At 37.1% G+C, this 11,972-nt stretch overlaps 1 protein-coding gene across 1 annotated transcript in view; it reads right to left on the bottom strand.

The window, feature by feature from the left end:
- Window positions 1–11,972, bottom strand: part of UCHL3 (ubiquitin C-terminal hydrolase L3) — a 31,394-nt gene that overhangs the window by 2,402 nt on the left and 17,020 nt on the right. The window contains exon 5 of the mRNA XM_062020512.1: window positions 2,066–2,141. Coding sequence (XP_061876496.1) covers window positions 2,066–2,141 — 76 coding nt within the window. The remainder of the gene's footprint in view (window positions 1–2,065; window positions 2,142–11,972) is intronic.

The raw sequence follows: 11,972 nt of genomic DNA, 5'->3' as shown, positions 1-11,972 counted from the left end.
TGGATTTACCAAGAGACAGCTGTACCTCTGTGGTCTTTGACAGCTATGATCAGGGACTCCACAACAGAACAGAACACCAAACCCACCACTCTGAAGAGCCTGGCATAACTGAAATGTCACTCTCATTTAAAATAAATAAGCAAACAAACCCAATAACTATAAGTACTGGGTACTTTCAGAGCATTTAAAAATAGTTGCTACAGTTATTTTTTTTCTCCCATTTGCAACATAATAATGCATCATTCTCAGCATTTGAAAAATTATTTCATTCATAGAAATTTGTTTCATGTTACTTGTGAAGAGCTAACAGTATGAGAACATATGTCAGGATATCTTAAGTATTTGCTAGACCAAATTCCCTGTTGGCTCTGTCCTGCCTGTAACAGACTCTTCCCTCCCCAGTGATCCCATGGAAGTCGACAATACTTCCAAACTACACTTTCCAGAACTAAAAATAAATGCAATGTTAGAAAACTTTTGGATTTACAATGATGAACAGCCTTTCATTCATGTAACAACAATGCAAAACCCTCAGAATGTGCCAAAGAGAGAAATCTGAATGCCCTGTACTGTTGCAAGCAAAGCTTGATTCAATTTTTTTTTTTTAAAAAAAAACCCAAACTTCTTGGCACAACAGGACGTTAATTTCATGTGCCTATAAATAACATGCTTGCTATGGCAAAAACATAGTAAGCACTTAACATCTGTGTGCTTCTTTAGCATTTTCTGCCTGCCAAAGCCCACATGGTGGCCACAGTGACTGAAGTCAGTAAATCAATTAAAAAACCTTCCCTATTTTGATACTTTGAAGTATTTTTTGCTTTCTTCTGCTGCTACAGAAAGAAGTTGTTTGAAGAGCAAAGCAAGTGGTATTGGTATTCCACTATACAGTGTATATAGTGGAACTAAGTGCCACTTTTTTAATTTAGGCAAAACATGTATGTGGGTTTTATTATACTTACGGAAAACAGCTAAACATGGTAATAATAGGCTGTAGTGTGCTTTTTAAGCAGAGCATATTAATGCACAATGAAAAGGTAAAATGGAAATTAGCAGCACACAACTGAAAGAGGAGCGAGCTGTCCATCACTCCTGGAAATTTAGAATCATAAAATATTTATATTACATCCTACAGTAGTCACCTCACTATTTGATCTAGTTCACTGACAGACATCCAGCAATATAAAAATATGGAAATGTGTGCCTATTGTTCTCCACTTACCACTGATAATACCCTTTAGGTCACCTCATTATTAATATAAGCACTTGTTATATACCGCTTATTGCCCAGGTTATGATTAGTTGTCAGCTGTTAAGGTCACTGCTTCATTTTCAGAAGATTAAAATGTTCTCACCATAAAATACTGCAAAAGTTATGTTGGGAGAGATCAGTGACTTGCAGTTTTTAAATCCTGATCTACTTGCTAGCTTCCTGAAGCACCTGCAGCAAAACCTAGTTGCCCAGCAACACGTTCAAGATTGGAATCATTAAGAGAATATCTGAGCAAAACTTAGTGCTACACAATCTGAAGAGGGAAAAACATGGCTGTAATTCAGAAAACAGAGACTACTGTTTTACAGTTAACTGTCTAGTGACCACAAAAAGGTAGAAGAAAAAATTACTATAATGAATGAGTTGCAGGCTATTAGTATCTGCTAGCATCCTGGCTACATAACTTCAGTTTAAACCATATCATGCTACTTAATAATACAGCTAACACTGCTAAAGTGGCATACAGATTCCACACGCTATTCTGGGACATAAATATAACGGTGCTATCCTCTCTGAAACTCTGAGTGTCCATCAGTTCTTTCTTGCTTCCTGGTCTTGTAAATCATTAAGGAAGTCAGAGGCAATCTAGTATTCTGTACCATTTTATCTTAATAAGAGAGAGATGAGTTAAGGCGAATTAAAAAAAAACAACATGAAGGCAGCTGCAAATGTTGAAAAGAACCTAAGCCCTAAATTACATCAAGTATTCTCTCTCAAACTTTGACAGTTAACAAGATTACTACTTGTATTTGTTTCAAACAAGTGGAGAGAACAGACAAAAAGTGTTCTTACCCAATTCATAGAGATGACCACCTACATTAACTAATGCAATGAAGTGAAGATCTACTTTTTCATCTATACTTGGTGCCTGCAAGACAGAAGAAAACAAAGAGAAATTGTGTTCATTAAAGCACTTATCACGATATGATTAAAGAGAACATATCATCATGATATGCAAAGGACCTGGCCAAGAGAAATCACAAGTGAGAAGCACATTCTGGATCTATACAGAATGGCAGAAGTCACACTGTAGAACATTTCAGAATACAAAGAAGCTTTCTGCAGTGCACTGATCAGTAGGAATCCTTTCATTGTAGTATCTGGAAGTATTTCCAATTATAGCTCTACGTAAAAGCTTTTATTTCTCATTACTGAATTAGAAATAGTATTGACTCAAATACTGTAACATTAAAAATAGATATTTGTATAAATAGCAACTCCTCATTAACCCACTTCCCATAACAAAGCAATGCAGGGCTGAACTCTGAACCTGCAGTATTTTAAAACTGAAAATATTTGATCAAAATGGCTTTTCTTTTCCTTGTAAGTGACATACAGTACTGTTCACTTGTTCTCTCTTCATGGGCAGTCACAAGACACAGTTCACACATCTCAGGTGACGAGGAAGGAAAATAACCAGAGGTGCCTAGACTAACATTTCAAAGTGGCATCATAGCAAGAAAGGATTGAAGTAAAGTGACAGCTTCAAGTGATATGACTTTAAAAAATGGTTACAGTTGGTAAAGATTTATCTAGCCCAATACTGTGTTGCCAACTACAGGAAGCAAAAGCTCTTTCAGCAGAAAACAGGCTGTGAACACAGCATACACAGCACACTACTTTGCCAGCACACATTCCCAGCATCCACTAAGCACCGGCTTTTGAACTTCTGAGTCAAAAGGTGCATAGCCACTGCTGTGTTCAATAGAAATTGATGGTCTTATTTCCTCATCCATCTGTCCAGTCTGTATCTGAGCCTCCATCCACAATTTAAGAAGATGCTGTTTGAGGGAAGGGCAAAAAGCATCTCTGTTTTTCTTCAAATTATCAAGGATATGACTTCTGTGAAAATCTCTTTCATGCAATTTTCTTCCATCTTGTAGTTACTGTTAGTGCTATGTGAAGTTCTCAAAGCACCTCAAAAATCTAAGAATTTACCAGAAACGGATTAGAGTGTAAAATGAGTTGTGGAACCTTACAGACACAGCATGTTTTCAAGATTGAGTTAAAAGTTTCTTTCTTCCTGATGGTCATGAGAAAAGACTTAAATAGATTATCTAAAGTGAAGAAATGTAGCAAACAACTTGAACAATAAAGCAAAGGACAAGGAGTCACTGTCAGTTTATTACATCAAGAACACCAAAGAACAAAAACCACAAAGAACAGAGCAACTGCCAATAGCTCACACAAAGTCTATGCAGCAAGCTCAAAAACAGAAGGAAAAAAAAGAACATAACAAAACAAAAATCACACAACCTCTCCTCACTCTCATTTGAGAGTCACCTCCATGACCAGCTAAAGTGTGAAAGGCATAAATGCTCCGTTTCATCTTTGTTTCAGAGAGCCTGGGTTGGTGAAAGAGCATCCCTGATGCTGAAGGTGAGGTGGCTCTCAAAGAGACAAGACAATCTTTCTACCAGAACTCTAAGGAGCCTTCTTCCCCAATGGCATAATTTAATTGCCTTTGAGAATCCTGTTTTAGAGAAGGCCAAATAGAGCCAGAGTTTAGAAAAATAAGCAGCCTCAAGAGTTTGGCTACTCCAGTTGTAAATTTCCAAGGATCACAGGTTTCCATAACTTCCTGAAAACCACACAAGACATTAGCCAACAACCAATGGCACCCTGTTGTTATTTACATCTATCAACCTACTTTTTACAGGCATCTAAACTGTGGTGCTACAAAAGTGTGCAGGCAGGCAAAGCTGAGTCCTTGCCACATCCTACATTGCCACCTAATTCCCTTTGAAGGCACATGACTTCAGGTCTGTCCACTTACTAATTAAACCTACTACCTGGGAAATCTGGGCTTATAGTGTTAGAGAAAAGACCACTGCAGTTAGCCTCACTTTAGGAAGGAAATAGTTTAGCATTTAAAAGCTTGTGTCTGATCATCTGCTATCTGGGCTCAAACTGATACTAACTAAAAAGAGTTCAAAGTATCACTGTTTCAGAGGACTTGAAGATGTTCAGGATTTGGTTTGAGCACATTTAGAACATAATACAGTTGCCCCTTTGACCATTTTGAGGGTTATATTCTTTCACAGCTTCTAATAAACACCTGTTTTACAGAAGGTACAATGCCTGCAACACTAAGCCTACATACAGCTAGAAGATGGATAAGGAAGCCATTGAAAGAAAGCATGATGAACTTTTCAAGGACTTCACGTGGAGATAGATTCCTATACAGTCCTGCTGAATGTTTGTACATGCCTAATCTAAATAACCACCTTTCATTGTGCTGTTGCCACAACTGTGAGAAATACTGTGTTTTTACATTTTTCGTCCCCCAGCCTCTGAGAGAGAACTGAAGTGCTGTGGCATTATTAATAAGTTCCTACCACATGTTCTAATGTAGAAAAACTCTTTTCATTGTGATTTTTTTCCCCATCTAATATAGATAGTAAATTCATGACAAAGTAGATCTATTGCATTTCTTGTAAAGTTAGGATTTCAATCATTTTTTACAGACAATTATTTGCATAATCAGAAGCACAGAGGAACTACAGGGTCTGAGTAGTCAAGACAATCTAAAATTTATAAAAATCTGTTGCTCATGACTTAGGCAAACAAGCAACTGGATTAAACTTTCACAATGTGATGAATTTAATTCAAAATGCCGCCCCATCCCTCCTTAGGGAACAAAAAACTCCATCCGCTGCATATATGTGCATGTACATGAACACACAGACACACGTATAAAAAGAAGTCTAGTCAGGCCAATTTCTCCTTCCCTGAGAAACTCTACAAATCCTAACACTTGAACCAGAAGCCTTTACATTTCAAAAGAATGAAAAGAAAAGGGAATGCCAGCTTCAGGGAGATGTCTTTTGTGGTCTCCCTGAAAAGCTACACCTTTGGCCAAGTTTTCACCTTCTAATAAACAGTCTGTGTGAATGCTTAAAAGAACAAAAGAATACAGCTTTAAGAAGTCTGCCTGCATGTTCATTCATCACCAGGCACTATTTTCAAGAACAATTATAGAGGATTTTTTCTTGATGAGTCTTTTTGTCCAAGACCATAATAACATGAACATCAATCAAGTTTTGGGATGATCTGTTCCTTTAGATTTTTACACTTAGGAAGCCCTCTCAGTGTTCAAAAGGAGACAGAAGCTTTGAATGACTGTGTGTATGAATCACAAGGTAAGAGAAAGACAGATGACTGTCTAATCAGGATTTGTAATTAACTTATGGGATTCAAGACTCACTTTTCATGTTTCCCAAAAGCTATATAGCACATAGTGAAGAAGGTTTATATTTCTCTCCCATCGAGGAAAGACAGAAAGAGGACAGGTAACAGTTTCTTGGGTAGCTTATGTTATGACTTCAACATTAGTTTAAGAAAAGAAGTTTTGGTAATATGAGTTAGTGAGCATCATTTTTCCAATTTATATATTCAAATGAAAAAAGCCTGACCAGTAGACTTGAAATTGATCTGGAGAAGAAAAATATGAAAAATGTGCTCAAAACATTGCTCCTGAGAATATCTCAGCAGTAATTTATTCTCAAGGTATTGAGATAATGCTCAATGATGATAATATCGTGGATCTTACTGAATACCCAGTCTTATATACAAAAGTGCACAGCCAAGGTTGTCATGCTCTCTAATTCTTGATACTATGTTGTTAAGAGCATTTAAATGATGGGGTCTTGAACTGCCAGAGGATTTGACTGCCTTCCTGGACATTAAAATTAAATAATAAACATTTGCTGATTGCTGGGAGAAGTCAATTTTAATTGATTTGCCCCAGGGCAATACTTATTAGCTCATGTTACTGAAAACAGCACCTCTACATTTCTTCCTCTATGCTTCACTGGCAGATTCCAATCAGTAATTTTAAAAATGACACTTCCCATAATTTTTATTATACAAATTGCAACCCTTCCTGCTCCCTGTTGTTGTACTGAGAAATTCCTTGATGTTATCTTTCATTGCTGCATGCTGTCCCCTCCTTGTGAACTACAAGAGACTTCTTCCTTGTTGTCGCACTAACCTTCAGAAACTCAATGGTGCATCCCTGTGTCATTGTTTGCCCAATCAGCTCAGCTGGTCTAACAAAGTGTATTTCAGCATCTACACAGCTCATCTTGATAATTAATTTACACTGTATTTCTTGGACAAAAAGAGAGTTGGGAGAAAGAAAACAATTGTCCCTCTCTCATGGACATACTGAACAAGTCCTCACCATACCCTGCTTAAAATTTATTTATGAGAGATCACATTATAAAAACAGGTTCAATGTTACATGACAGATTTCAGGCAAATTCTTCCAAAGAAATTTTGTATTTTTATTATTTCCTTATACTTGCTCTTGAGAGAATATAGGGAAGCAAGAAAGAAGCCTCACAAAGCAGTTCAATACAATGCTCTGAATTACAGGTAATAGCTGGGAAAGGCAAAACAATCAGTTCTGTTACGTCAAGAAATCGGCATCAAGGGTAGTCAGGTTCTGGAAAAAAAACCAAGGTAAAGACTGGTAAGACAATTTTGCAGAACTTCAAGGAATAAAGTTTCAGATGCATCCAGGTGAAAGAAAAGTATGAAAGTAACCAAAGACCAAGAGAAGAAAAAACCTTAGGGCTTAACTATATAATTTCACTCACAAAGAGTTAGAAGAAGCAAAAGAACAACATATTCCAAAAATGAAGTTCACACAACTGGATGTTAGGTATTGTTTGGATTCAATAAATTCTGAAGTAAAGGGGGAAAAAGTGATGCAATTGTTATTGGGTGGGTTAGGCATCTGTAATTTCAGTTCCAAGGCAAGGAACATGCTTGGGCAAATGCACTGCGTAGGCCCGTGAGAGGCATTTGAATCCTGGTTAAAATACTGCAATTAAAACAAAGACCACTGGTTTGATGATCACAAGTTTCAGCAAGATTATTTCTGACTCATTCTCACAGAACAGCGACATCTCCATCTCAACATACTGTAAATAGTGCATGCTATTTGAAATGCTTTGGAATGTCACAGTTGAACATACATAGCTTGATTTAGATTAAGGTATTCCTTGTTCAGAATTAGGAGAAAGAATTTCTATAGGAAAGTTGCTGAGGGACTGTCTTGAGTGCTGACCCAAGAATGGGCAAGAAGTTCCTTTGTTAAACATTGCCTTATGTACTTTTTTTACCATGTTGTCATGGTAGAGAAGCTGTCTCAAGTTTATTAACTTTATGATCCCAACTACAGCTAGAATACACAACTGTTAAGTGAGGTACAATTCCAAGCTGCAAGATGGTAGTATCTGATTTTGAATAGGAGGTTCCCAAGCAAGAAGGTGACATTCATCTTTATCAATGACCTGAGTTATTTAGATACAGAAAGTTTGCACCAATAACAATCTTCCTTCAGATTCATAAGCAAGAGGGATCTCAGGGCTATGCTGCTCCATATAGGTATTTCCTGTTTGGAAGAGGTGGAAGGTTTGGTTTTGGTTTAAATGGGAACTTTTGTCTAACACACAAAGTAAATGTGAGAAAACAAAGAGCATGTTTTCCAACTTGAGAATGTAGGAAAGAAAAAAGAATTAGGATATTATCTTGATATATAAAAAGCAGTAAAATGATCCTAAGGCAGGCAGAGTCACTAAACCAAAAGAACAGATGAGCTGGAAGAACAAGAGATCATTACAAACACTGAGGAAAAGTCAACGTTATCAATAAAGTATGTTGTCATCTATAGCTGAAAAACTTGCCACACCTGCAATTTATCAGGTTTGCACAGAACATTTCAGAAAAGACAAAAAATACTCTTTTTTTTTTTTTTTTTTTTTTCCAATTCTGCCAATTTTGTTCTTCTCTGGAGACCTACTCTAAAAAGTTGGATTGCTCTGTTGAGATAGAACTAACTTCCCCTGTAGTGCTGAGCTTTGTGTTGGAAGCTAGAAAGTTGTTGATAACACACCAGCGTTTTGGCTGCTGCTGAGCAGAGTACTGGAACAGCAGCAAGGCTGTCTCACTAGCTGTGAGGTGGGCAAGATCTTGGGATTGTACAGTCAGGAGCTGTCCTGACCTAAACTGACAAAAGGGATATTCCATGCTATATGACTATATGACTATATTCCATACTATATGACTATATGGCTCAGCAATAAAAGCTAAGAGAAAGGAGAAGGGGATAGTGCAGGCAGGAGGCATTCAGTATTATGACAGCTGACTTCCAGAGCAACCAGGAAGTGGTTTCCCTGCTTCCCAGGAAGTGGCTGGATATTGCCCACTGATGGGAAGTAGAGAATAAATATTCTGTTCTCCTTTGCTTCCATGTACAATATTTGTTGTTGCTTTATTAAAATGCCTTTGTCTTGAGCCATGAGGGTGTTATCCATCTTATTTTCTCCTCACACATCCTGCTAAGGGGAACGATAAGAGTTGTTTGGTGGATGCTATTGAATTCAGTGATAAAACTTTGCATGTTGGACTCAAGATTTTTATGTCAGATGGAAACAGTCAGGATCTCAGGGGAGTTAACAAGTAATATTTAAAACCTTTCTTTAGCGGAAACTTCTGTTTTGCCAGATATAGTTGTACTGAAGGCCACTTGTTTTTTTAATTAAGTCTTTTAAATTTCCAAAGCAAATGCTTACTTCTCATGGATAAGGAACTGTTTCTGTAATTTTTCTGAAGTAAATAAGCCTCTCAACTTGTCAACAGTGGTTTTCTATCATAATCACAACAGATTATGCTGTAATGTCCATCCTTAGATATGTCATGGTTTATTTAGTGTTGAATTAAACTCACGGTTAATTAAAGTTTTTGTTCTAGGCAGGCACACTCAAGTTCAAGTCCTCCTCAGTAAGTCTTTTGTTAACAAGAAGCTTATGTAGGTCAAATTCCTAAAAGATCCCAGTTTCCATTTAAGAGAAAGATGATCTAGAATTTTCAGAATTTTGCTAAACAAACAAAAAAGTCCCCAGGAGAAACGTCAGAGGTTTCCCAATGTTAATGGCATAAATATTGAATGGGGGAAGGAAGCATGAGCTGGGGAGAACTTAATTCTATGCCAAACTCCATGTCTCCTCAAATCCAAAGGTATTTATCCAGCACCAAACAATAACTTCAAGAATGTTCCATAATTCTGAAGATTATAAGAGAGCTAGATACCTAATAGCAGCAATTATTGTTCACATAAAGAGAAAGGAGTCTGGGAAAAGGTCTCATCTTGGGATACTTATCAGGATAAAAATGTAAAAGCTGTAAATTAATGGAAGCATTTGGATACTAATTTTTAACAGCAATAAAACATTAAGAAAAAGATTTGCACATCTGGAAAGACAGATCTGTATGAAAAAGGAAACTGTTTGGACCACAGACAGAAAAGTTATTTCACCTCAGGAGAAAATCCACGTACCTCAAATAAGAATTCCTAGTAACACAGGTGAAATGTGGTCATTACCAAAGAATGATAAAACAATCAACACTACTCTGCCAATTTCATATTTAAGATAATTCATATCTACATGTCAAGATACTTTTTGCATGTATACTATAAGTGTGATGACTCTTTAAAAGCAGGATGAAATACCACTAAATCAGTCTTTCAGTTCAGGGTTTCTGATGGTGGTCATAGGACAGTTTAGAAATACTGGCTATTATGTGCATGTAATTTTTTTTCTACCTTTTCAAGACAGATTTGTGCCCTGTGAGTGAAGAAGGAAAAAAGTCTAAGTATGATATTTGATGACAAGCCTTTCTATTACAATGCCTTCACCTTCAACTAGCACGTATATCTACAAACTGGATAAAGAAACAGATGTCAAGTGAGAAAGCAAGTCAGCTCCTTAGGATTACAGGAAACATTTCATCTTTACTGAAATACACAGGGACCATTAAGCAAGACTTAGAATGAAAGAAAAGAAGACTAGGTTTACGATATGAGAACATAAACCACGTCTCAAACATAGAAGAAATAATATCACGTGACAAAGAATTAGAAGTCCTTTGATTTAGCACATCCAAATGAAAGATCATGAAGATGAGTTGAAAAGAAGAGGCTGGATGTGGAGCCTATGGTGAAAAAATAAAAAAGTCACTTCATGAAGGGCAAACTTCATCTATGCTTTGGAAATGATTTGGCACGTGTATTGAATCATAGAATGAATCAAAAATACCTGAACAGCAAAGCATGGAGTGATGTACTTTTGCTGTCCGACATGGGGGAAAGAAAAAGAAAAAACAACCAAGGAAGAAAGAAATCCTAAGAATGGTTGACCCCAACAAAAAAAATGATGCCTTGAAGACCGAAGTTACATGGCAGAAGGCCAGTCGTGTCAGAGTAAGAAAAGACTGAAGATGGACTACACTTACAACAGAATGAAGCCCAACAGATGGAAGGCGTATCAAGGGCCGCCAACGACGAAGACGGATTGACGGACTGGTAGCCTTTGCAGGACCTACATGATTACGTTTGGCCCAGGAGAGGGATGCAGAGTGACACAATGGTGAAGCCTTCGTTCTGCTGTGGCTAACCTGAGGCTGCGATGAGGATGGTGGTGAAGACAGCGAGGACGGTGACGACTACATAAACATTAAAAAAGAACATACTTAGCCCACTTAAACTTGAAGGAATACACCTAAAAAGGCAACTGCAAAGATGTCCGCTGTTTGTTATACTGCCCTTTAACTGATCAAATCACACAGGTAACAATCAAGAATGTTTCAAATTTGAATAAGACGACAAAAATAACCAAAGACATGGTCCAAATCTGAAGTTTATCACCAGAAAAGTTAGAGGTTATTCACACCCAGTGAACTTCATAATATGAACACAAGTTAACTGACTCATTCAAGAGATGGACTGTTGAAAAGGAAGGAGGGAGAGGATTTAATTATCATATCATGGAAGGAATAGTTGAGAACGGAAAGTGATTGGTTTTGTCTACAGCTATAAAAACTGTAAGCAACAGTTCTTTGGTAATTTAGGAGAGCTAGGTTGTGCTACTCGGGGATTTAAAATTAATCAAATAACTACTGTAACAGAACCCAGAGGGTTTTTACTGGTCCATTGTCTAACATAAAAGGAAAACAAAGGAAAAGGGAAGCTTACCGTGGTGAGGTATGCAACTTGCTAAGTTTTTCACCTATTCTTCTAAAATAGCAGGCCAGTGGCAGTATTGCCATTAACACTCAGGATCCCTTTAGTATCCGTGGAAGCAGTAGGACTATGTTAAACCATTCAAATTGTTACTATTAGAAGAAAGACCACAGAAGTATTAAAAATGACTCTCAGCTGCAACTGACAAAGTTACAGTAAATATATTACGACCAGAAAGGACCATTGTGATGATTTAGTTTTGATCTTCTGTCCCACACAGGCCACAGGACCAATCAAGTTCAAGTTTTGTTCAGATCAGAACATGCTCACAAAACAAAGACTAATGTTCAAGCACAACAATTCAAAATTTCAATCAATCCTGTCTATACAGGAGACAAAGCAACATACAGCTACAGAGACAGTAAGTAACATAGTCATACAGTTTACTAAATACATTAGTGCTAAATGAAAAGACAACCTTTCTAGTCCTGCTTAATGTGTATCATAACATGAAACAATAGATTACATTAGTTCATCAGCCACAATGTCAAACCAATGGCTCACCTTCAGCTTATCATCCACCATTACTTTCTCCTTTCAGCACATACAAAAATCTCTAGTGTTACATTCAGGCTTTCAGAGAGTCTCTCACTTTCTGTTAAAAAATAA

The sequence above is a fragment of the Colius striatus genome, chromosome 1 (assembly GCF_028858725.1).
Source record: "Colius striatus isolate bColStr4 chromosome 1, bColStr4.1.hap1, whole genome shotgun sequence".
NCBI classification, from domain to species: domain Eukaryota; kingdom Metazoa; phylum Chordata; class Aves; order Coliiformes; family Coliidae; genus Colius; species Colius striatus.
The sequence above is the reverse complement of the archived record's forward strand: the minus strand, read 5'-3'. Positions and strand labels throughout refer to the sequence as shown.